Below are 27,594 nucleotides of genomic sequence, written 5' to 3'. Positions count from 1 at the left end.
CTCTCCTTCCTCCCCCCCCTTCTTCTACTTCACATAGTTCTTCCCGACCCCGCCCATCCTTTGCACTGAAGTAACTACCCAGCGCAGCCACCTAGCGCCTCATTCCAGCCTCGTACTCAGGAGAAGTGAGCCGGTGCCTGCAGACTGGTGAGTGCTACAGCTGTAATACCTGTCTGCGGGGCGGTGAACGCCTATGTGAGGGACGCTTGCTTTGTGTCAGCTCAGGGACCTCTAGTGACACGTTTCTGACATGTCTGCGGGTTAGGAAGCAGAGTGACGCAGGAGAGGTGAGACCTGCAGTTTCCTTCCTCCGCACAGCTCCATATTAGGGAATTGTCTGAATTGTCATTCCTTTCAAGGGCTTGTCCCATGTGTCCGGCCTCTTCTGTGTAACAGATGTTCTATCACTGTATGTATGTATGTATATATGTATATGTATATGTGTATATATATATATATATATATATATATATATATATATATATATAATCTCCTACTGGAAGAAATGTGGCTTTTTGCTGTTTTACTCCAATTAAAAAGTGGGTGGCATAGTGTGCCATTTGGCGCAAGGTACGCCAACACAGATTCCAGTAAAACCCTTGTGATATATTCTCCTCATGGTCTGAACTTTGCCCAAAAAACGTATTTAGGGAGAAAGTTATCAATTTTGGCACAACTTGCTCCATAACTATTATAGCTGGAGATGAAAGTGGTGAAAGTTGAGACCATATTTTATCAAATGTGGCACCGAGCGTAATAAACGGGACGTAGTGCGGGTTTGTAATGTTTTGATGGAGATTGCGACAATTTCCTGCAGTTGCATCATTTTTACACCAGTTTGTGGGCCAGTTTTACTTGCAACGTGTGACTTTTTTCCGAGTTTCTTAGCGCCACTTTATTAACCACGCCCATTTTTCTCAGCAGATTTCTCTTTTGGTGTGAATCCTTCATCTTGGAGTGAGTAGTCACGTAGACGTGTGATAAATTAAGTGCAGTTTAGTTTACGTGTAATTTTGGTGGATTTTGCGTTCCTTTTGTGGTGCGGATTGATCTGCTCCTGTAACATGTGAAGTTATGAATGAGTACCTCTTGTGTCAAATTTATTAAACTTGCACGTGCTTGGATATAGGCGTGTAGCTTTTCTTATCCTACCTCATGGCAGGCGTACATTTACAGCCATGTTTTGCGCCAAAAGTGGTGTATATGTTTTAGAAATTTTATGACTTCCCTTTTAACCACTGATAGGCTGGTACAAGCCTAATCCTCCACTGTTTTGGCATGGATGTGCTTTAGTAAATCTCTCCTACTGTTCCTAGGGGTGCTCCTCATGGAGGAACGTAGAACGTCTTGTCTCACTAAACGTTGGGTGGGTTCTTGGAAGAAGCCCATGTGTATTGTTTTCATTCTTCTGTGGACACATGTAACCTTTCTCTACAAGGACAATCTTTGTTTTTTTTCTGATCTTGCTGTGCAGTGTGGGTTAGACACTCGTGACAATGACCTGTCACCATATGGTGTCCTCAGTCTTCTGGATAGTTGGGGTCATTTATCAAACTGGTGTAAAGTAGAACTGGTTTAGTTGCCCATAGCAACCTATACGATTCTACCTTTGATTTTGGACCATGAAAGATGAAATCGGATTGGTTGCTATGGGCAACCAAACCAGTTCTACTTTACACCAGTTTGATAAATGACCCAAGTGTGCCTTATGAAGGCCCTAAGGATGATTGGAGACAGTGGCCCATGTTTATCATTGGATTTTAATCTCTTTTGTTAACTCTACTCTAAAGTTTTGCCATATTTATTAACCCTTTGCGACATAAGTGGAGTTGGCCTGCTTACTGCTTAAGGTCCGTTTGCATTAACACTTGTTGATATACCGCCGTTCATCAGGTAATTGATCACCTAAATCGTTGCTTGCTGGCAGCAGATCGTGCCGTCTGAACAGCCTCTGCTGCCGGCAAACAATGATTGAGTATGGGGACGAGTGATGGCATTAGTAGTCATTCTCCTCATACTGTGGAGGAGATCGCTGCATGTAAATGAGTGGTCTCCTCCACCAGCGAGCAGGCAGGAAGGAACGCTTTCCTTTAGTAAGGACTCATTTATGAAATGTGACTTGTTAGGGCTCTTTTCACACGGCATCTGCGGTGTTAATCTGTGTTTTCCATCTGCGTTTAACAGATTCCACTGAGGGCCATCAGGTAACCATAGATAACCTTATTAACAAAAAAAAGTGTACAGTATAAATGTATTTATTTTTATGGGACGCTAACGTATGGAATAGCAGTCTGTGGTATTCAGGTCTACCGACTTATTCAACCTATGAGCCTGGAGTGGGGGAGGTGAGAATGGCGCAAAAGGATGCTCCCACAGCCCATCACTACTGATGGTTACAGCACTGTGTATGCACTGCTTATGTGTAGCTGACTGTTCTCTGATATCTCTTAGGCCTCCTGCGCTCCGTGGCCGTGCTGCGGCCCGCAATTTGAGGGCCGCAATGCACGAACACCAACCGTGGGGCTGCCGCAGCGGATCGTGGTCCCATTCACTTTAACGAGTCTGCGATCTGCCCGTTCCGCAAAAAGATAGAACATGTCCTATCTTTTTGCGGAATGGAAGTACGGGCCGAAACCCCACGGAAGCACTCTGTAGTGGTTCCGTTCCGCGATTCCGTTCTGCATCAAGTGAATGGGTCCGCATCCGTGATGCGGAATGCCCACGGAACGGCACCCGTGTATTGCGGATCCGCAAATGCAGTCACACGCTCGTGTGAAAGTGGCCTTTATACTAGGGCTACATTCACACGAACATGGTGTTTAGCGGATCCGCAAACTGCGGATCTGCAAAACACTGACACCGGCCCATGTGCGTTCCCCACATGCCGCGGCTGTCATCGAAAATGCCTATTCTTGTCCACAATTGCGGACAAAAATAGGACATGTTCTATTTTTATTTTTATTTTTTTGCAAGGCCGCGGCATGGAGCAACGGATCCGGACAGCATCTTTTGCGGTCCCATAGAAATGAATGGGTCCGCACCCGTTCCGGAAAATTGCTGAACAGATGCGGACTCATTCATACAGCCGTGTGAACGTAACCTAACAAGCAAGATTGAAGGGGTTGTCCAGCCTTGGAAGCGACAACCCCTTTGGTCCAGACCTGTCGCAGTGAACTAAAAAAAAAAAAGAATACTCCCGCATTCCCGCTTCTGGTTCCTGTGAGGCCAGGAAGTAGCTCGGTCACATGACCACTCTGGCTTTAACATTCCAGGAGCGGTATGGACTGCGGGCAGATGAGTCTTTATGTTTAGGCGCAGAGGTCTGGACCTAAGAGGTTGTCACTTCCAAGGCTGGACAACACCTCTGATCCCAATAATAGGGCAAGGTAACGCCTAGAAATCCAACCTGCCTTTGTGTATTTTTCAGGGTTGCCATCCTGACTTTTATTTTTAATTTTTTTGCTGAAAAGGTTCTTAAAAGTATCATGTTCAGTAAACGTATTCTATAGACGCACTGTAAAATACGAACATTCATACCCTATAGTCGGCCAGTGTAAAGGTGCCACAGCTCGGGTGAATTATTCTTTGGTGCGGACACCTCAATCATCGTTCTGGGCAGCAGATTGTGCTGTGTGAACAGTGACCTGCTGGCCAGAAACAGGAAATCCGTATGAGGGCGAACAATGGAAGTAGCCGTCCCTCATCCTCATACATGTAGGCGTTTAGTGATAAAGAACGCCTGCTTCCCGATAACTGTCTGCGCAGTGTAAATGTGCCTTAAGTTGCCGCTGTCTACGGGTCTAGTCAATCTGCCCAATTGGCTGCATTTGACCTATAAAATGATGATGATCTGTGCCAGCTTCTCTAGATTAAGGCTAGGGCTACATTGCAGCATTTATTGTTATGATAGTTTAGTCTATAGTGTCGCACCGACATACTGCAATGTGACATGGATGGATTTCTTGTCAGTGCGTCACCACAGACTCTACATGACGCCGTGTAGCCCTAGGTCCCTTTACATGGGACAATGGAGCAGCAGATTATCGGGAGGGAAGCGTTCCTTCCTGACAATCTGCTGGTGGAGGAGACCAGTCATTTACATGCAGCGATCTCCTCCAGAGTACGGGGAGGAGCGATCAATAATGCCATCACTCTTCCATACGGACTCGTTGTTTGCCGGCAGGAGATGGTGTTTACACAGCGCCATCTACTGCCGGCAAATTATCATTTTTGTGTACGCATTTCACTCGTTCATCAGGTAATCGGCGGTACATTGGACATTCGGCGGCGCATATGGATAATCGCAGGAGAAATAAAAGCAATAGAATTGATCCTAGCAATATCTGAAGACGTGTGAAGAGCTATACTAAAGTATCATTGGCACCAGAGAGAAGAATGGACGTTGCACTTGGAAAGGTCATGGCACAGAGAGGCTCTTCATGCCTGAATTCCATCTGGCTGTTTTGCATTGTGTTTGTGGCCATGTTTCGACCTCGCATGATTAATCTGCAGCTATGATTGTTATTTTCCTTGGCAGTGGGCAGTTTGTTCGCTTCAGTCTTGTTACATTATCCATGGTGGATGCTTCCTCCAGAAAAAAAAAAGCCGTGCCTGTTTCCTCAGCTTTCATGTGTGTTAAGTTCATACCTTTCACCAAGTATTTTCCTTTTTTGGAGCTGCAGAAGCATAGACCATGGTGTGGGGAAATTCCTGAGCACGCTTTACAGAAAATGCCCCGTTAAGGTGAAGCCCTGACTTCTCTCATTCAGTCTTCAGTGCCACCCTGAGGCCTTTATCACAGGGGCTCGTCCAAGTTCTGTCAGTAATGGAAATGCCATCTGTTTTCATGAAAAAAGTAAAAAATAACACACAGCATCTCTAAGCAGCCATGAGTAAAAAAAAAAAAGTCCATTATGCTTCCATTTTTGACTTAAATGGACCAGTTCAGTGGAAAAAAAACGTACCTGTGAAGAAACCCCGGACTTGAAGGGGCTATTCACACTACCATATCTCTGTTGCAGCCTGCTTTTCGTGGGGCCCCATTGTAACAGTGCCTATTCTATCATTTTTGTGGGGCCGTGGAACAGACATATAGATGTAGACAGCACGTGGTGTGCTGTCCGCGTTTTATTTTTTTTGGTGGCACCATGCAAAGGTAAAGGGTTTTCCCATAAACAATGTTTCGGGGGAGGTGACTGCTGGGTCCCTCACTGATCACAAGAATGGGGGTCAGAGTTCTATGTATAAGTGGAATGTAAGTGTGCATGTGTCACCACTGCCCCCTTTACTGTCTGTGGATCTGATGGAGATAGCTAAACATTGATTAGGGGCCCGATGTAGCTAATCGTAGGCAGTTTACCGCTAATTGCATGCCGCTAAAGCTCCTCCCACCCACGGCCACATAATTTTGCAGGAAAAGCCGAGTTCTTGCCTAACAAATGGTACTGCCCTAGGCTGCCAGAGTAGACTGAGCTGTCTTCATGTCACCAGTGGAAACCATGGCCTACCTCATGTGCAGATCGTTTAATCTTTAGGGTTGAATGTTTCAATGTAGTTTTCAATGCTAGCATTTTTGGGGGTACATGGGATTTATTGATTTAACATTTAGTATTTTTTTGGGAGTGAACAGGAAAAAAGTATTTTTGTGGACACTTTAATTTCAATATAGAGCCTGTCCTATTCTTGTCCGCAATTGCGGATAAGAATAGGCATTTTGTATATAGTGCCGGCCCTGTGCATTCCATAAAATGCGGAACGCACACGGCCAGTATCTGTATTTTGCAGATCCACAAAACACAGCACGGTTGTTTGAATGCACCCTTATAGACCTACATCCATGTCAGGACTGGGAGTCTTTGTTAGGCCCTCAGCTGCCATGGCACTGCATTGGTACCCTGCAATTGCTTTCACAGGTAGTCGATGGGTGGCTGAGGGAGCCTTCTCCCTCCAACTGCCTAGATGCCGCCATCTTAACTCCCCCTATCCTGCCATCTAGGGAGTTAAGTGGCTGATATCAGAGTTAATTCTGAGGCCAGCCGTTACAGCAGAAGTCACTACCAGGCTCCCGCAGTGATCCAGAGGGCTGTATGCGCAGCCTACGAGGCCTGTTTAGTTCCTGCAGTTGTCACGGCAGTGTCTCGGTTGTTGTAGTTTGCTGACACACGTCTTCCGTGCATGCAGTTGCCTGGGGCAACGTGGTGTTCTGCATGTTTGTGCACTGCTCCCTTTATCTTTATTTCCCAGTCTGGTGTGTGTGGGGTTAAGGTGTGGATCTAGGTGTGTTCTGGGTGTGGCCTCATGGCTCTACTTATTCTGGTGCTATGAGCGAGAGGTCAGTGGTATTACTGCCTTGGTTGGTGATGGAGCTTTGCTCCTGTCTGGATATTCCATCTGTCCAGTGTGAGGGCCACCTAGTTAGACATCAGTGTCTCTCCCATTTCTTCCCCTTGTTTCTATGTCCTTTACCAATCCTCACCTGTTTTGTTTGGTGTGGTTTATGTTCAGGGTGTGTTATGTCTAGTTTTGTGTTCCATGTCTAGTCTGTTTGGTTGCTAGACATTTCCCATGCCTTCAGTGAGAGGGTTCCTGGGTTCCCCGGAGGGGGAACTACAAGTCAGTGAGCAGCTCTGCTGGGGGCTGCCATGCACCCTGTCCGCATGGGGGTCCAGGCAGTTATTGGTGTTCCACCCTGTTGCTGCGGCAGGTAAGTGCTTGTTGTTCCGGTGTTGTTGTATCACTGGGTTCTTACCTGCCAATAAAGTTGCTGTTCACGGTCTTCCCCTATCTTTGTGCTAGGTCTGTGGAGACTCCTGTTTGTCCGTGTTGTGGAGGAACAGGTCGTCTCTAGTTCCTGACCTTAATTTCAGGGATCATCAGGGCGACTCAGGGTCTGCTCATACAGTTAGGAGTCAGGGCTAGGTTCAGGGTTGCAATAGGAGGTGCCCTGCTCCCATATCCCGGTATCCAGGTCTAGTTTCAACTCCCGCTTCCTATCGCTGTTTGGTGTGGAGTCCCTCCCACACCGCACCGTGACTGCAGCCCTCACCAGGATTAATGGTGGGGATGGCAGGGACTAGACCGATAACAGTAGACGGACTGCACAGATACAGCGCTCTGGACCAAAGGGTCTCATATAGGGCTGCAGCTATTGATTATTTTAGTTAAGTACATTAATAAGAAAGAAAAAAAACTTTTTTTTTCCTTTATAAAAACCCCCCCCCCCCCCCCCCCCCCCCCCTGCCATCAGTCCTTGGTGCCATCAGTCCCCAGCGCCAGTGAAATCAAATACATACCTTTCCTGCTAGGGCCGCCACCAACACTCCATGACTCCTCTTCTTGATGCTCTGCACGGTCCTCCTGACGTCACACAACGTCAGGTCATAGTGCGTGCTTACGTGCACTGCATCCTGATGGTGTGTGTATGTCGGGGTACAGTGCAGGCTGGCAGGAGATCTTGGAGCATGGGTAATAGCAAGCGCTTCACTCGCGTTCCGTGGTCACATGGCACAAACGTATCATCATCGAGGATTTTTTTTGTGTCCAGCTACTCAATTTAATCAAGTAATCATTTCAGCCCTAGTCTCATACGTAGAAATACACATGAGACTGCATCTATGACACTTGTACAGGTGTTATTGTGACCTATAATGGGAGTTGAGGAGCATAGTCTTGTGGGATAAGATTCAGTAAAACCTGAAACTTTCAGACATTTAAGGCTCCATTCACACATCCGTGGTGTGTTGCGGACCCGCAAATTGCGGATCCGCAACACACCCGCCCAGCACCCCTATAGAAATGCCTATTCTTGTCCGCAAGCTGCGGACAAGAATAGGACATGTTCTATCTTTTGCGGACCTGAAGATCGGGGCAGCGCTCCGCAAATGCTGACAGCACACTGTGTGCTGTCCGCATCCATTCCGTCCCCATAGAAAATGAATGGGTCCGCACCCGTTCCGCAAAATTGCGGAACGAATGCGGACCCATTTGCCGACGTGTGAATGGAGCCTTAATCTGTTCTTTCTGAGCTCAATAGCCGAATGGGCCTTTCAGAAATAGCATTCTCTTACCCATAAGACGGCTCTGTGTACAACTGAACTCAGAAAAAGCGGAGATTTAAAGGTTACTGAAAAGAAGATGTAGTGTGAAATAAAAATTATGAATAGTAAAAGTCAAATTTGTCTGGGCTTCAAGAGCCTGGAAGAATGCAGATAGTATAATGAGTGGTTTGATCTGGTCAACGTGCAATGCACAAGAAAATAATGCAAAGAGTTACACATAGGTTGTCATAAAAGCCCGAAAATACCACGCAAAGACCAGCAAGAGAAGCCCCTTCAGGTGAAGCATCGGGAGGCTGTCCCTCTCCAGGACTGTCTTACGTTCAGTGTAATAAAGTGAACTTTCAGACAGTGCATTTTGTCTTTGCAGTCATTTTTTTTCCTAATATGGGAAAAGATTCCAGTGGATGGAAGCAGGAAAACCATGAAACCTACGGCCACAATTAGGTCATTTGTTAGCTTTCCTGTTGCTACACTTGAAGTAGGAATATTAGGTTACGTCATTTGTTTTATGCATATGTGAAAATGCATCCACGTAATTATAAATAAAGTACTAAAAGTACTCCGTGCATCCAAGGAGACAAAACAAACAGCCCTCCTGGGAATCACTAGGCAGACTGTATATCACAGATTAGGACTCAATGAATATAGTTGTAGGAAGGTATTTGTATTGTGTTCTGTGTACATTTATATCTCTTCAGGCAGAAATCTAAACACTACACATATCCAGTCACACATCAGTTTGGCCTGTCAAGCAAAATCTGTTGTAAAACCAGGCACAATATACAGTATGTAGCAGGGTGAGTACTTATCCTTTATTGTACTGGGGGCTTTTTTCGCCACCTCAATCTTCAGGAGCAACCTGAATGGTAGGTGAACATTCTGCATTAGAGGGATCTATAGGTGACTCACATAAACCTTGAAGGATCCTGAAATACAAATTGTCGGAAATTCAACTCCGACTATGATGACGCATTCCATACTTCGTCTATAATCTTTGGCAGACACATATCTCCCAGATTAACATTCCTTTTCCTTTATATAAGCATTGGCTGATGTGCCAAACAGCAGCTGACCACCATCAGGGGAAATTGATTTGTTGTGAAGAAGACCGGCTCCAGCTCCATGTACCAGTCAGTAACATCGAAAACTTAACCAGTACAGCTTCAGCCTAGATATAGTGGGGCCCAAAATAAAATCATGGTGGCGGTTGTGTGGTGGACAATTCCACCGCGTGGAGATGTGCCCTAGGACTGGGCTTGCTTGGCATTGTAGTGTATGATAAAAGCAATCATGTTGGCCATCCATACAGATAGTTATCCAAGTGTCTAGATTTAGATAAAGACAAAGGTAGCATTCAAGATTCAGATGCCATGTTAAGTACTGCACTTCTCCAGAAACCATGATGATGGCAGGACCATTTGACAATCTTCAGTGACAGGTCTTGGTTTTATTCCATGGTAGGAAGACACTGCTCTATCAGCCAAACCCTGGGAAAACATACAGCACCACCACAGCCGCTGTAAGCTCTATGTGTATATGATACAGAGCAGTCTTACTCAATGTATACGTTTTATTATCCTGCTCACAGGAAACTATTTCACCAAGTGTCTTCTCTGTTTACAGCAGATCTGTGAGGGATGTAGAGGCTTTCTATGTTTTTTTTTTTACAGGCTCCTTTTAAAGTAAGGAGGCCGTGTCATGCATACCAAACGACTATTCACTGTTTTCTAAAGCTCAAGCAGCAGAGGATGTGTCACTCCGAAACCAGCTCTGTCACGGGAATGTTCTGGAACAACACAGAAATGACATTACCTTGAGTTGCGTCACAGCTTGTAGAAGACAATTGTGATATTGATAAACCTATCTCGCAGCCGCGCCTGGCACACATTCCTGCCACAGCCCTTTCGAGAGATAAAATAGCAAAAGCAGCAAACGGCAGGTTACTTGCATCAGGTCTACAGCTAAGGGCTTTTTCCATGGGCTGATAGAGTGGGAAGTTCATTCCAGATGTACATGCAGGAATAATTACTGCTGTAAGGATGAACAGTCCTTACGATCATTCTTCCCCATAAAGTTCCAATGCTTGTTAGCAGCACATTCTTGTATAGACAGGGCTACCGGCAAACAAGGATTTTTGGTGCCACAAAAAAATATCACCCAACAGACTAGCATTTTATGGCTCATGCACACGGCCGTTGTCAGCATCCTGCACGTGCCAGTGAACAGCGGCCGTATCTGCCATCCAGACTTGATAAAGGGGTCAGTGGTACCCCAAAACGCATAGTCATTAAATAAATTGAAATTTATTGAACAACCGGTTGTGAAAGTGCGCCCCTTGTTGTCCACACACTTGACTCTTATGGTCTGGCATTCTTCTACTTCTATTGTTTGTCTGGAGATCAGTGGCACCTTTACCTAGGCCATTTATCGTCTGCGAGCGTTTGTTCCCAATAATGCCCCGATCCTTGGCTTGTTTTAAAAATCCTGAAGCCTATAACGTGGATGGGGTTTTTAAAAGCTGATACAAAGTGAATAAAAAAAAAAAAAAAGGGCCTTAAGCCGATTTCTTATCAATATATTAGTGTACGAATGTGATTGTTAATTTCAGGGAAATGGGTTTTGGGTGGCAGCCTTCCTCACTAAAATTTCCAGCTTATTGAGTAGGTGCTGTAATGATATTAACCTGTTACTACACGCTGGGGTGGAGCCAGTAAAGGCTGTCAGTACATGTCTTGCTTGTAAAATGCTGGACCTAATGAAAAGGATCCTAATCCCTGGTAATGGTATGTCTGTCTGTTTCTCACAGATCCACTAGTCTGTGGTGCTCTTACTCACTGTACCCGTGACCCTTTATGAAATGTATTGGTTTGCTTGGTTCTGACATATTCGATTTGTTTCTATAGTTACAAGATGCCAAACTGGGGAGGCGGAAACAAGTGTGGGGCCTGTGGCAAAACGGTGTACCATGCAGAAGAGGTGCAGTGCGATGGCAAGAGCTTCCATAAGTGCTGCTTCCTTTGCAGTAAGTATATAGCCACTGTCCGCTTTGTATGTTTTTGTGCAGCCTCATGAAAAATCTTCCTGGACAATTTTGCACGTGAAGAAGCAGTAGGACAAAACTGACATTGAAATATCAGAAATCTGGGTAACTGCAGAACTGTGTGAATCAAATTCGGATATTTGCACATAGTACCGTTACATTAGGCTCTGTTCACATATGTCTTCTGGGTTAGAACTGAAGCTACAACACTTCTACTAGACCCCATTGACTCTGATCATCCCATGGTATGTCTACAATGAACTTTACTTCTCCACCCAGCTTTTCCCAAGTCTAATTGTCCACACATCTCATCTTTCCTTCTTCTCATCCCCTGGTATGTCTACACTCCACATTAATGTGTCTATTTCCTTGCTGGGTTCATTGAGTGTTTTTTTACATTGACTATTTCAACCCTATAACCTTTGATTAGGTCAGATGCAGCCCCCTCCCCTCTCATTCACACCTGATTGAACTCTAAGGCTGTTCACATTAGCGTTCAGCCTTTCCATTCTTCTGCTACGTTATAGGAGCAGGAGAATGGAAAGGATGGATTTGGCACATAACTGAGCCGAACGGAGCCCACAGACCCCATAGACTATAATGGGGTCTGTTAGGTTTCCGCTCAGAGTAAGATTTTTGAAGCGGAGACAAAAGTTTGTGCATGCAGGACTTTTGTCTCCGCTTCAAAAATCTTCCTCTGAGCAGAAACCTAACGGACTACATTAGATCCGTTGGGCTCAGTTATGTGCTTAATCTGTCCTTTCCGTTCTCCTGCTCCTATAATGGAGCATAAGAATGGAAAGGCTGAATGCGGGACTGAACTCAGCCTAAGGGCCCTTGCACACGATCGTATGCCCTCTGATACATACGGTCTGTGAGCGGGCCATATGTCCTGGAGCGGCATCGATCGTGCGCACGGGAGTACACAGCATCATAGATTACAATAATTCTGTGCATGTCAGGCCGACAGCGGGACTTATTGTCCCGCACTCGTATGATCTTATGAGAGCGGGACAATAGCCCCGCGGGCGGCCCGACATGCACAGCATCAATCTATGATGCTGTGTACTCCCGTGCGCACGATCGTTGCCACTCCTGGACATATGGCCCGCTCACGGACCGTATGTCTCGGAGGGCATACGGTCGTGTGCAAGGGCCCTTAGTGTTATAAATTGAAAGTCACTAGGTCTTTCAGACCTTGATCTTTTCAATGCAACATCTTTTAAGTGCGACTCTTTAAGTTCACATATTTAATTATACCAGAAGGTAACTAAAGTTAACTACAGAAATAGGTAATGCAAACAATTGTTTCAATTTTTCTTATTACTTTTCCAAAACCTAGTGAAATACCCCCACACCCCTTCACCCAGCAAGGGACTATTTATCTCTCCCTCTATCTTACCTACTCATCTGACTGCTTGCACAAACCCATTTGGACACCTTAAAAACATCCTTCCCAAACACACACACCGCCACCTCATGCCCTCTCCTACTCCCACCTACTAACACTTTCTCTGCTTCTCCTTATTGCTGGCGATATATCTCCAAACCCAGGTCCCCCTCAGCAAATCCCCACCATCTTACCTACCTTCCTCTACCGATCCCCTTCTGCAAATTTCTGCAACCCCTTTAAACCTGAAAAACATTCCCCCTGACCCCTGCTCTCTGTGTTCCTCTTTCAGGAGCATTATGGAATGCTTGCTCTGTCTGCAACAAACTCTCCTACATTCATGACCTCTTCATCTTTGACCCTGCCTATCCTGCTGCACTCTTATAGCAGATTTCATTTCACTCAGCACCCCCCACCCCCGGCTGCAGACATGGTGGAGGAGTTGGTCTTCTCCTATCGGACAACTGCTCCTACAGACCAATTCCACTTCCACCCTCTATTATGCTCTCTTCATTTGAAGTACACTCTGTCCGCATCTTCTCTCCATCCAACCTCACTGCCCCCCAGGCCCAGCCCCCATCTTTCTTGACCACCAACACCTGATTCCTATACTTTCATTCTGCTAACATCCCCACTATCATCATTGGTGACTTCAACATCCCCATTGACATTTGCCATTCAGCTGCCTCTAACCTTCTAACACTCTCTTCCTCCTCCGGCTCTCATAGTGGTCCTCCACTCCCACCCACAGAGATGGTCACACTCTGGATCTTATCTTTACCCACCTCTGCTCCCTATCTAACCTTTCTAACTCATCTCTCTCTCCCCCCCCCCCCCCCCCCCCCCCATCTGATCACAACCTACTCACTTTCTCTTCACTGGTCTCTCCAGCTGCTCCCCCAGTCCACACATTAGTACACCCTCGCAGGAACCTTGAACATCTTGACTTTCGCTTGCTTTCTCAATCTCTTCTTTGACTCTCTACCATATGTTCCCTCCAGGATCAGATGCTGCGGCCACTCTGTATAGCAATACAGTAACTACAGCTCTGGACTCGGTTGCCCACCTCACACACAACAAAACTCATCTCTCATATTTTCCCGTCTCACAACCCTAAACAACTTTTTAACACTTAACTCATCTCGCTCTTCTCCTTCCCCCAGCGCCCCCACCCTCGCCTCTCCACTCAGCTGAGGACTTTGCCACATTAAACAAAAGATTGACAACATCAGAAAAAGCTTCAACGTACAGTCCCCACAGCTACTCAGTCCTCTTTCCCCCAAAACCTGCTTCTCCAACATTCTATAGGAAAAACATTCCACCCTATTCTCCTGATCACATCTCGCCACCTGTGCACTTGACCCGATCCAAGCCCACCTCACCACAGTGTTTATCCCAGCCCTTCAACCTATCAATAACCATCCCTGTGTCTTCCCTTCTGGTTTTAAACAAACATGCTACAATCACACCCATCCTCAAAAAGCCTTCCCTTGACCCGTCGTCTTTGTCTAGGCATCGACCCATATCGCTTCTCCCATACGCCTCAAAGCTACTTGAACAACTTGTCCACTTTGAACTGTACACTCACCTTTCTTCCTACTCACACTTTGACCACTACAGTCTGGCTTCTGACCCCACCACTCAACTGAAACTGCCCTTACTAAAATCACCAATGATATGCTAACTGCCAAAACCAAACATTACTCTGTCCTCCTCATCCTTTACCTGTCTGTCCTCTGCCTTTGACACCGTCGACCTCTATTCTGTTACAAGCTCTCATCTCTTGGCATCACAGACCCTAGCTTTTCTCAATCTACACCACAAAAATGCTTGTACATGCCCTCATCATCTCCCGCCTAGACTACTGTAGCATCCTCTTGTGTGGTCTTCCATCTAGCACCCCTCCAATCTATCCTCAACTTTGCTGCCCGACTAATCCACCTCTCCCCCATTTCTCCTCTTTCCCCTCTGACAGTCCCTTCACTGGCTCCCCATTGCCCAGTGAATTCAGTTTAAAATACTTACAAATACATAAAAGGCCATACACAACCTGTCCCCTCCATACATCTGTGAGCTACTCTCTTGATACATCCCCACACGTAATCTCCGATCCTCACAAGACCCTTCTCTCCTCCTTATCACCTCTTCCCACAATCGCCTCCAAGATTTCTCCTGTGCATCCCCCATACTCTGGAACTCTCTACCCCAACATAACAGAAGTTCGCCTACAGTGGAATCCTTCAAAAGAGACCTGAAAACCCATCTCTTCAGAAAAGCCTACAATCTACAGTGACCCTACTGCTATACCCCTATGAACAGCTTTACCCTCACCTTCTGTGCCAGTTTGTAACTTATCTTGTTCTTGCTTATTGCAATTGTCTTGTAATATGTATGTATGTATACCCCTTTTCATGTGTACAGCGCCATGGAATGAATTGCGCTTTAATCATAATAATAATAATCTCCTCATAATCCTGTTACTCTAATATGCAGTTCCTTTTCTCTCTCTTGCCATTTCTTGAAAATGCCAGGAATCTTTAAGATTCCCTTCCCTTTGTGACTTGTAATGTACTCTGTGAGGATTAGGACCGCTTAAAGGGTGGAATGTGAGAACAGCAAAGGCCGTGGCACCTTCTTGGCACTCCAAGCACAATTATATTTCTGTTTAATAACTCTGAACTTGTAGATTCCCACTGGAAAATTTTTGCTGGAAGCAGAACATTCAGTTCTGTCTGCTGACTACTCACAATCTGCACACATTTTCCACATGTTGAATGTCACCATTATACAGTGTGAGACCATAAGTAATTTTTTTCTCTTTTCAATTTCATACTATTGTAGCTTGATCTATTTAATGCTTATAGCAAGGGTGATAATGATTGTTAATATTGATGTGCTAAACTTCTCACTTACTAATGTGTGCTTCAGCCTGTAGTTGTACAATATGGGGATTTTCTTAACTGCTATTATGTTTGCATGTCGGAATAAAATCAGTTGTAAAGTCTCGTGTGGTTAAAGCTTAATCACTGTATGATGAACAGGCATGCAGTCTTCTACAGTAATCCTTTATTGTTAATTTCCTCTGTGCCTCCAGCATCTCTGCTTTATCAGAGAATAGAAACATTAGTGTGAACACCCAGATGCTTAAAACATGTCTTGGACCTAAGCCATTAATGCAGGCAGTCCTGAAAGCAGCAGTGCAGATCTATCCATTTTGATACCCCTTGCCTACACTGAAACTGTGCGAGCAGAATTAAAGCTCAAGGACATCTCTGCATGATTATTTTTTTTTTTATATTGAATTACATCCATTATATGATAAATCATCTTTGTATTTGGTTTTGGTTAAATATCCTCAGCTGTTTGTCTTTTGCAACCTGCATGTGATCACATACATTGCAGGCTGCTCAGCCACGTTCTGAGTGAAATGTGTCAGACAAGCTCTCTGGTAGCTCAAGTCCTTTTCTCTGCTCCTAAAAAATAATTTAAGCTGACGTCTTCCCAACCAAATAAAATTAACTTGGAGAAAAAAGGATCATTCAGGAGAACAGAGATAAGGGCTACAGAGTGAGCCATCAGAAAGCCCATCGGATGCATTTCACACTGGATAGGTCTAAGCAGCCTGCGATGTATGTGATCACATGCAGGCTGCAGAAGACAAAGGGTTGAGAATTTATAATTTAAAGAGGACCTTTCTGGAGCCTCTATTCTTATGGCTCTATGTTGTGCCATTCCTTTATTTCCACTAGATGTTATATTCTGTGGGAGAGTATGTCTGGACAACTCCTCTAAAATTAGGAAGTGAAGGGAGCAAATGCTCTTGCTGCTTCATTCTCCTTCTTTAACCATCCCCACCCAAGAGATGGCTTAGAGCAACCTTTTTTTAGTGGTTCGGGTTATCTCAGGTGGTAGCTATTGGCCATCTTAACTTTCGTGAGGCCACTTTCTCTGCTTCCTTGTCATCCAACAGGTCATCTCTGAAGTTTTTCCTCCGAATTTACAGCCTGTGACAAAATGTACAAGGTTTTACTTGCATGGCAGTGTAGCAGTTTAATTGTGTATTTCGAGGATTGTTCTGCTGTGTTGTCCCTCATGATGCAACCCAGCAGCAGGACATTTGTATGTTCAAAGCAGCCAGAATAATTTAATAAATTTTATAAATGTTTTTTGTAGTGGTTTGTAAAAAAAACCTGGACAGCACAACAGTGGCTATTCACGAGGATGAGATTTACTGCCGATCCTGTTATGGGAAAAAGTATGGACCCAAGGGCTATGGCTATGGGCAAGGAGCGGGCACATTGAATATGGATAAAGGAGAAAGGCTGGGTATTAAAGCTGAAGAGTAAGTGAATATTTCATTATTTCGTTTGGCTTCTTGACAGTTCCGTGCCATGGTATGTCTGCTTTGCTCTGCCTAGAAGAACTATGCAACCTATTGTTAAACATAGCTGTCAAAGCAATAAAACTGAAAAAAAGGGTTTAAGAAATTAGCTACAAACTTCTGTGTTGATTTTGGCAATGTTCATATTTAGCAGATACTAATCTGCATTGCATTACAGCACCAAAGTGGATGAGATATTAAATGGCACTGAAAAAAAAACGTAACCTAAAACTCTGGTTCCCATTAATAACCCTTATCACCTAACCACAGGATAGCTGATAAATGTATGATCACTGGGACCCCCACTGATCACAACATTTTTGGTTCGGAGTCCCCTGTGTGAGTGGATCAGTAGTGCATGTGTACCCGTTACCCCACGTCTATGGGACATACGCCTATAAACAGTGACTGGAGCAGGGGTAATGCATGTATATTATCCTTCCCTTCACACGGGATTCCGAGTGAACAGTGGGGGTCCCAGCAGACGTATAAAAAACTGATCTGATCTTCATCTAAGTCACAACAATAGACAATCACAGTCTGCTTAAACTAATAACACACACAGAATTAAATGTTACTATGTTTTTATTGAACACACCATGTAAACATTCACAGTGCAGGTGGAAAAAGTATGTGAACCCTTGGATTTAATAACTGGTTGAACCTCCTTTTGGCAGCAATACCTTCAACCAAACGTTTCCTGTAGTTGCAGATCAGACGTGCACAACGGTCAGGAGTAATTCTTGACCATTCCTCTTTACAGAACTGTTTCAGTTCAGCAATATTCTTGGGATGTCTGGTGTGAATTACTTTCTTGAGGTCATGCCACAGCATCTCAATCAGGTTGAGGTCAGGACTCTGACTGGGCCACTCCAGAAGGCGTATTTTCTTCTGTTTAAGCCATTCTGTTGTTGATTTACTTCTATGCTTTGGGTCGTTGTCCTGTTGCAACACCCATCTTCTGTTGAGCTTCAGCTGGTGGACCGATGGCCTTAAGTTCTCCTGCAAAATGTCTTGATAAACTTGGGAATTCATTTTTCCTTCGATGATGGCAATCCGTCCAGGCCCTGACGCAGCAAAGCAGCCCCAAACCATGATGCCCCCACCACCATACTTCACAGTTGGGATGAGGTTTTGATGTTGGTGTGCTGTGCCTCTTTTTCTCCACACAGTGTTGTGTGTTTCTTCCAAACAACTCAACTTTTGGTTTCCTCTGTCCACAGAATATTTTGCCAGTACTGCTGTGGAACATCCAGGTGCTCTTGTGCAAACTGTAAACGTGCAGCAATGGTTTTTTTTGGCAGCAGTGGCTTCCTCTGTGGTATCCTCCCATGAAATCCATTCTTGTTTAGTGTTTTACGTATCATAGATTCGCTAACAGGGATGTTAGCATATGCCAGAGACTTTTGTAAGTCTTTAGCTGACACTCTGGGATTCTTCTTCACCTCATTGAGCAGTCTGCGCTGTGCTCTTGCAGTCATCTTTACAGGTCGGCCACTCCTAGGTAGAGTAGCAGCAGTGCTGAACTTTCTCCATTTATAGACAATTTGTCTTACCGTGGACTGATGTACAGCAAGGCTTTTGGAGATACTTTTATAACCCTTTCCAGCTTTATGCAAGTCAACAATTCTTAATCGTAGGTCTTCTATGAGCTCTTTTGTGTGAGGCATCATTCACATCAGGCAATGCTTCTTGTGAAAAGCAAACCCAGAACTGGTGTGTGTTTTTTATAGGGCAGGGCAGCTGTAACCAACACTTCCAATCTCATCTCAGTGATTGGACTCCAATTGGCTGACACCTCACTCCAATTTAGCTCCTGGAGATGTCATTAGTCTAGGGGTTCACATACTTTTTCCACCGGCACTGTGAATGTTTACATGGTGTGTTCAATAAAAACATGGTAACATTTAATTCTTTGTGTGTTATTAGTTTAAGCAGACTGTGATTGTCTATTGTTGTGACTTAGAGGAAGATCAGATCACATTTTATGACCAATTTTGTGCAGAAATCCATATCATTCCAAAGGGTTCACATACTTTTTCTTGCAACTGTGTGTGTGTGTGTGTATATATATATATATATATATATATATATATATATATATATATATATATATATATATATAATAAAACATTGTATCCAATTACAGATCACAACAGTCCCGTACCAGTGCCTCTGCTAATTCTTCAAAGTTTGCCCAGAAGTTTGGAGGAACTGATAAATGTCCCAGATGTGGTGAATCTGTATATGCTGCGGAGAAAGTAATAGGAGCTGGGAAGGTAAAGGACTGCTCTTGTTATCCTGCATGTCTTCCTGCACAATTCTTTGAACACGTAGCATTTGTAATGTCTATATGTAAGGTTCATCATGTTTTTGGCCATCTTAAATGCAGTAGCCTAATGTTTGTTGAACATTAATTTTCTCCCTTGTAGGCATGGCACAAGAATTGTTTCCGGTGTGCAAAATGTGGCAAGAGTCTAGAATCTACGACTTTGACTGAAAAAGATGGGGAAATCTATTGCAAAGGTGAGAGCGTAAACGTCAGCAAGCATTCTTTTCGTAATGTTCACATGCCCTTTAACCTTAGGCTGTGTTCAGTTGACCATATGAGAGATTTGAAGCAGAACAGAAAAGTCACTGGGAAATGCCTGTCTAGAGCATTAACAGGCAAACTGTTTGTATTTGAAATATACATAAACCTGGGTGTTCTCGCTTGAAGATGACCAGTGTTTGAACATTTAATAAGAGAGTGCTGCTTTAAAGGGACTACTGTAAATGGTCATTTACCCTTCCACTTTCCTGGTAGGTTGCTGTGGCCTCCTATTGTGCCATAAAACACAAGGCTATATAAAGCCAACACAGGATGTTAATAGTAAGGGAAGGAAGTTGGGAACGGGAAACTGCTTCCTTGGTAAAATAGATAGTATGTGTATGCAAGTTCTTACATAAATTTTATGGGATATGAATTGTTCCGAAGTTTTTACCCTACCCAATGCTATTTGTTTTTTGTTTTTTCCCCCATGCGTTGTAAGTGGGTCATACAATAGAAAAAACTGGCACCAAATTTATTTTAGATGCTCTTTGTGCCTTCCTCGACAATGGGGTGTGGCTTAAGGCGGAAGCGGTGTGGTTTGGCGTGACTTTAAATGTGACAATGTGCAATAACATTTTGGCACAAAGTGAACCAACCAGTAGGTGTTATAAAAAGCGTCCAAAGAGGCACCCCAACATCCATTGTGACAAATGTGTAGCATCTTTAGATTATACATGTAGCAAAAAGTCCAGCTCGCCACCTCCAGCGGTCCTGCTCCCTCATGCGTGAATCCCGTTCTAACAGATGTAATGAACATGAAGCGGGTAAGTATTGGTCCAACACAAAGTGTAGAAGGGTTAAATCCAACTTTATTTAGTATCCATTAGAATCCAGGGAACATCCGTACAGAGACCACTCTTACACGTTTGACTATGTGCCCTTAAAGGGGTTGTCAAGTTATTTTTTATGATGACCTATCCTAAGGGTAGGTCACCAATATCAGATCGGCAGGAGTCTGACTCCCGGCACCCCCACCGATCAGCTGGTTGAAGGGAAGGCATGTTCCGTGCAAGCACTGCCTTCTGTTCATTGTTTACCAGCTCGCTGTTGCAACAGCAGTGGTAAGAAAGTGTAATCACACCTAAACCGTCCCTTTCACTTTAATTGGATGGCTCTGTATTATACATGTAAATAGGAATGGGACTGCTTAAACAAGGAAGAGAAATCTGCACTAGCGCGGCACGCGCCTTCTCTTCAACCAACTGATCGGTTGAGGGTGCTGGGTGGCAGACCCCCCCACCGGTCTGATATTGACCTACCCAGAGGATTCTGTGATGGCTAAGCTCTGGCACTCCAGCTGTGGTGAAACTACGACTCCCAGCATGCTTCATCCATGGAGTTCTGAGAACAGCCAAGCAAGTCTACATCTTGGGAGTCGTAGTTTTACCACAGTTGGAGTGCCGGAGGATAGCCATCACAGGGATAGGTCCGCAATAAAAATATTTTGGACAACCCCTTAAAGGGGTATTCTCATCTTAATGATCACTGTTAAATCTGTTAATGATTTAAGTTATCATTTTTCTAAATATATTTAATTAATTAATTCCCACCCCTTAGAAGAAAATAAACATATACTTACCTTACTGTTGTCTTCCGTCTCCCCTGGTTACGGCCACCGCTCTTCTCAGGAATTGCGGTGGCCGCGCTTGCGCAGACGACTTCTTCTCTTCTCCCGGCCGCGCGCAGTCCTGAAAGCGCACGCCGAGACCGCGCATGCGCTATGGTAATTTCTTCCTGGCCAGTATAGTATAATTGCCAGGAAGAAGTCACCAGGGCGCATGCGTGGCCTCGGCGTGCGCGGCCCGGCCGGGAGAAGACTTCAATCAAGATGGAGCCTGCCGAGTGCCGAAACCAGGAAGTGGACAGCGCGCCGGGAGCAGGTAAGTATGAAACGGCGTGTTGATAATACCCCTTTAAAGGGAGTCTGTCGCCACAATTTGTCCTTATAGACCACTTACATAGCACTGTAGCATAACTATAGATCAGTCAAATGGTACCTTTTGTCTTTTTGTTTGGATGTTCACCAGGGGCAAAAATTGAGTTTTATTCATATGTAAATGAGGGATCGCAAGTGCCCAGGGGCGGCGTTCGGGCTGTAAGTGCCCAGGCCGCTCTTCCTTCTTCTCACATAACCCCTCCCCAGCCTGTTGCTTGGCCCGCCCTGTAAGCCCCTTGCGTCATCCAGTGTACTGGCTGATATCCTGCCAAAGCATGCGCACTGTGATGGCCATTGTGGGCAGCAGCATCATTCCAAGCAGTGCGCATGCGTGGGCGGGATATCGGCCAGTACACTGGATGACGTAAGAGGCATACAGGGCGGGCCAAGCAACAGGCTGGTGAGGGGTTATGTGAGAAGAAGGAAGAGCGGCCTGGGCACTTACAGCTGGAACACCGCCCCTGGGCCCTCATTTACATATGAATAAAACTCCATTTTTGCCCCTGGTGAACATCCAAACAAAAAGACAAAGGTACCATTTGACCTATAGTTATGCTATAGTGCTATGTACAGTGGTCTATAAGGGCAAATTGTGGTGACAGACTCCCTTTAAAGGGTTCTGATTGATCCTGCCGTGTGTCAGAGGATTCTGCTTCTGAGGAGATGAAACTGACACAGAGATTGAATAAATGTCTTGACCGATTTCACCTTCTTTGGGAATGGAAGGCAAATGTTCTCACCTCCTCCACTCATGCGCTTATTGGTGTGAATAGTCATACAGGTCCCTCTGGTATTTGTTTTTTTGTATTGGTGATCGACACCTCCTAAGGCCCCTTTCACACGGGCGAGTATTCCGCGCGGATGCGATGCGTGAGGTGAATGCATTGCACCCGCACTGAATACCGACCCATTCATTTCTATGGGGCTGTTCACATGAGCGGTGATTTTCACGCATCACTTGTGCGTTGCGTGAAAATCACAGCATGTTCTATATTCTGCGTTTTTCACGCAACGCAGGCCCCATAGAAGTGAATGGGGCTGCGTGAAAATCGCAAGCAAGTGCGGATGCGGTGCGATTTTCACGCACGGTTGCTAGGAGACGATCGGGATGGAGACCCGATCATTATTTTCCCTTATAACATGGTTATAAGGGAAAATAATAGCATTCTGAATACAGAATGCATAGTAAAACAGCGCTGGAGGGGTTAAAAAACAAAATATAATTTAACTCTCCTTAGTCCACTTGATCGCGGCCCGGCATCTCCTTCTGTCTCCTTTGCTGAACAGGACCTGTGGTGAGCATTAATTACAGGTAAAGGACCTTTGGTGACGTCACTCCGGTCATCACATGATCCATCACCATGGTAAAAGATCATGTGATGACCGGAGTGACGTCACCAAAGGTCCTTTACCTGTAATTAATGCTCACCACAGGTCCTGTTCAGCAAAGGAGACAGAAGGAGATGCCGGGCTACGCGATCAAGTGGACTAAGGTGAGTTAAATTATTTATTTATTTTTTAACCCCTCCAGCGCTAGTTTACTATGCCATCTGTATTCAGAATGTATTATTTCCCCTTATAACATAGTTATAAGGGAAAATAATACAATCTACAGAACACCGATCCCAAGCCTGAACTTCTGTGAAGAAGTTCGGGTTTGGGTACCAAACATGCGTGATTTTTCTCACGCGAGTGCAAAACTCATTACAATGTTTTGCAATCGCGCAGAAAAATTGCGGGTGTTCCCGCAACGCACCCGCACATTTTCCCGCAACGCCCGTGTGAAAGAGGCCTAACAATGTTGATGTTTTACTATAATTTATGCATGGATTGTTAAAAATCCAATGGATCCACGAGTTCCCACAGACACGTTTTGGTAATATGTATTTCCTCCTGGATTCATTTCAGTAGATCCATCTACAAATGTCTTAGTATATTAGGCGCACACCCCTGGGGATCATATTCTGGATATAGGTTTGTAAAATCATCGGGTCCTACCAAATCCTAATTTCTTGTAGCCAGAGCTGTGGAGACAAAGTTCTGGCCAATAATTTTGTAATAAAAAAATGTACTGAGCTAAAATGGTGACATTTGATTTTATATTATCAGGTAAGTAATCAGGCTACTTGTATAGAGCTTAAACCATATTAATTAGAATACAATTTCTGAAATAACTTTCCACAGGAGCCTGCCTCCTCTATGGAAAGATTCATACTTGCCTACTACACGCAGCTCCGGTGGTACACAAAGGCTCCCGTGTGCCCATCTTCCGATCCGCAGCTTGTTTACTTGCTCTCTGGCATGATCATCTGCAGTGGTGAAGTGTCCGCAAGCAATGACGTGTCGTGTCATTGGCTGCAGCACAGCAGGTGGCCATGCCATTCTGAGGAGGAAGTAAACACTGTTTACTGGAAGACAGACACACAGGAGCCAGCGCGCAAAACAGAAGCTGGGGATAGCAGGCAGGTATGAATCTTTCCATAGCAGAGGCAAGCTGCAGGCATCTGTGAAAAGTTACTTATTTCCAGCCAACACCTTTTTTTTTAATGCTGTCTTCCTGCTCTGAGATGAATGCAAGCATGCCTACTAGTTAACGTCTTCACTACTGAGCATGTGATGTGCAGCACAGTGTTAGACATTGTAACGATGGACTTTGGAGCAACATGAAGATACCTAGTATAAGGGATAGGGGAACACACGAGGGAGGTGAGAACTGATTTTCTATCACCACTAGAACACCCTGCTTATCACTGTTTATAGTATAAGGACAGGAGAGAACAAAGAAAATCCGTTCTCCCCTCTCCTATCCTTATATTATAAACAGTGATAAGCAAGGTGTTCTAGTGGTTATAGATCAGTTCTCGCCTCTCCGGTCCTTACACTATAAACCTCTGGTCCTTATACTATAAAACAGCGATAAGCAGGGTGTTCTAGTGGTGATAGGAGAGGTGAGAACTGATTATTTATTACCACTAGAACACCCTGCTTATTACTGTTTATAGTATAAGGACAGGAGAGAACAAAGAAAATCCGTTCTCCCCTCTCCTATCCTTATATTATAAACAGTGATAAGCAAGGTGTTCTAGTGGTGATAGATAATCCGTTCTCCCCTCTCCTATCCTTATATTATAAACAGTGATAAGCAAGGTGTTCTAGTGGTAATAAATAATCAGTTCTCACCTCTCCTATCACCACTAGAACACCCTGCTTATCGCTGTTTATACTATAAGGACCAGAGTTTTATAGTGTAAGGACCGGAGAGGCGAGAGCTGATTATCTATTACCACTTGAACACCCTGTTTATCACAGTTTTTGATAAATAGGAACCTTATGGCAGATTTACCCCGCACAATTGTGGGGCCAATTATTAGGAATGATTGTTACTACGAATGCTCGTTCGCTGATAATAGATCCGTGCAAATGTGCTGCCGATCAACTGATGAACGAGAAACGCTTGCTCATCAGGTGAGTCAATCGTTCATGCAGTACATTAAATCATTGTTTCTGGGCAGCAGATTGTGCTGTGTGACCAATGATCGGCTGGCCAGAAACAATGAATCTGTATGAGGATGAGCAATGCCAGTAGCCATCACTCATCCTCATACAGAAGAGGAGATTACTACATGTAAATGCAACTCTTCACCTCCACTGACAAGCAGGCTACTATTGAGAAGGAACCTCATCCCAATAATTGCCTGCTCGATCTGTGCATGTAAATGCTCCTTTAGATTGATAGAACAGAAAAAATATATTTATGATTAACATTTTTAAACTTTTCTAACTTCCTATAAAAGTTAATAAATTAATTACACTATTAATAACAGACCATATATTTGTTAAGCTGGAGTCTCTGACCCTACCACTCTGGCTTTCCTGGTAGCCAACTGTAGTCCAATGTAATCTATGACTCTGTACTGGCATTCTAACACTCAATGTAGATAAGGCTTTGGAGGACTCTGTGTCTTCCTCCATCCAGCATGGATCCCCTTTCAGCATACATAATGAACATGATGGCAGTATTAGCCCAGCACACGGTGTAGGAGGGTAAAATCTAAGGGCTCTTTCACACTTGCGTTGTCCGGATCCAGCGTGTACTCCATTTGCCGGAATTACACGCCGGATCCGGAAAAACGCAAGTGAACTGAAAGCATTTGAAGACGGATCCGTCTTCAAAATGCGTTCAGTGTTACTATGGCAGCCAGGACGCTATTAAAGTCCCGGTTGCCATAGTGGGAGCGGGGGAGCAGTATACTTACCGTCCGTGCGGCTCCCGGGACGCTCCAGAATGACGTCAGAGCGCCCCATGCGCATGGATGACGTGATCCATGCGACACGTCATCCATGAGCGTGGGGCGCCCTGACGTCACTCTGGAGCGCCCAGGGAAGCCGCACGGACGGTAAGTATACTGCTCCACACTGCACTTTACCATGGCTGCCAGGACTTTAGCGTCTTGGCAGCCATGGTAACCATTTAGAAAAAGCTAAACGTCGGATCCGGCAATGCGCCGAAACGACGTTTAGCTTAAGGCCGGATCCGGATTAATGCCTTTCAATGGGCATTAATTCCGGATCCGGCCTTGCGGCAAGTGTTCAGGATTTTTGGCCGGAGCAAAAAGCGCAGCATGCTGCGGTATTTTCTCCGGCCAAAAAACGTTCCGGTCCGGAACTGAAGACATCCTGATGCATCCTGAACGGATTTCTCTCCATTCAGAATGCATGGGGATAATCCTGATCAGGATTCTTCCGGCATAGAGCCCCGACGACGGAACTCTATGCCGGAAGAAAAGAACGCAAGTGTGAAAGGGCCCTAAGTTTATTAAGTATTAACTATTAAGTTTCTTAACTATTAAAATACAGGGAACATAAGTACAGAGAGCACACTTACATGTAGAATGTAGTTAGAAAGCCCATCACCACATTAAGTGTCCATTCACACGTCCGCAATTCTGTTCCGCATTTTGCTGAAAGGAATTGCGGACCCATTTATTTCTATGGGGCTGCGCGATGTGCTGCCCGGATCTGGAAATGCGGACCCGCACTTCCGGGTCTGCAATTCCGTACCCGAAAAATAAATAGAACGTGTCCTATTCTTGTCTGCAATTGCGGACAAGATTAGGCATATTCTATTATAGTGCTGCCGATCGGCGGTCTGCAAAATGTCGAATGCGCATTGCTGGTGTCCGTGTTTTGCGGATCTGCAAAACACATACGGATGTGTGAATGGACCCTAAAGGAACCATATCCGATAGATCAGCACTAGTGTTGAGCGAACTTCTGTTTTAAGTTTGGCGTCTAAAGTTCGGCTTCCGGTTAGCGGAGAATCCCGATATGGATTCCGAATTCCGTTGTGGTCCGTGGTAGCGGAATCAATAATCAGCCGATTATTGATTCCGCTACCACGGACCACAACGGAATTCGGAATCCATATCGGGATTCTCCGCTAACCGGAAGCCGAACTTTAGACGCCAAACTTAAAACAGAAGTTCGCTCAACACTAATCAGCACTCCTTTAAGGTAGGTGCTGTTCAGACATAGAATTGTTTGTCCAGCAAAGGAAATTTTTAAATGTAATGTCCTGTGTTAACGCTGCACAGATTTCATCAAGTATTTGATGTCTGTAATAGATTAGGGATTTTCATGTGTATAGTCTCAATTTCTTGTAAAGTATGTTACAAGGCATAACCTATTGATGTAACTTGATCGTCGGATATGGCATATTTAAAGTGGTGGTAGGCTTTGGATTCATAAATCTGCCCCATTGGGTTTTCATTGCCTGGGAATGTTTGGTAAAGTAAGTGACGTTTTGTTTGATTTTTCTCCTTTCTCTAGGTTGTTATGCCAAAAACTTTGGACCAAAAGGATTTGGATTTGGCCAAGGAGCTGGAGCACTTGTGCATTCAGAGTGAAGATCATGTGAAAGGCTGATGAGAGAAGATTTATTGACCACGTCTTAATGCTTTGTTACTAAGCGAGTTTGCTATTCCCATATTTCACTAATCAGTGTGAAGTTGTGCTTAAGTTTCTGTACTAGGACAAATGCTTGCATTTGCCTATTGCTAAACTCACTCTTTGTAGATTTTTTTTTTTCTACAAGAATATTTTGTCTCAACACTAAAGCAATAATATATATCTGTTTTTTTTTTATTGATTCTTAGCTACTTTATATCTCAAAATAAATGTCAATGTTTAATAGACAA

General features: G+C 44.6%; 1 protein-coding gene across 1 annotated transcript; it reads left to right on the top strand.

Annotated features, from left to right (window-relative positions):
• On the top strand, nucleotides 1-27,594 carry CSRP2 (cysteine and glycine rich protein 2). Its single transcript, XM_040410256.1, has 6 exons — nucleotides 1-147; nucleotides 10,961-11,079; nucleotides 16,661-16,829; nucleotides 19,018-19,147; nucleotides 19,301-19,394; nucleotides 27,227-27,594. The coding sequence occupies exons 2-6, from the start codon at nucleotides 10,968-10,970 to the stop codon at nucleotides 27,301-27,303; spliced, it is 582 nt and encodes a 193-aa protein (XP_040266190.1). The 5' UTR covers nucleotides 1-147; nucleotides 10,961-10,967; the 3' UTR covers nucleotides 27,304-27,594.

The sequence above is a fragment of the Bufo bufo genome, chromosome 1 (genome assembly GCF_905171765.1).
Source record: "Bufo bufo chromosome 1, aBufBuf1.1, whole genome shotgun sequence".
In the NCBI taxonomy this organism is placed as follows: Eukaryota; Metazoa; Chordata; class Amphibia; order Anura; family Bufonidae; genus Bufo; species Bufo bufo.
Note: the sequence above shows the minus strand (reverse complement) of the source record. Positions and strands in the feature narration are given on the sequence as shown.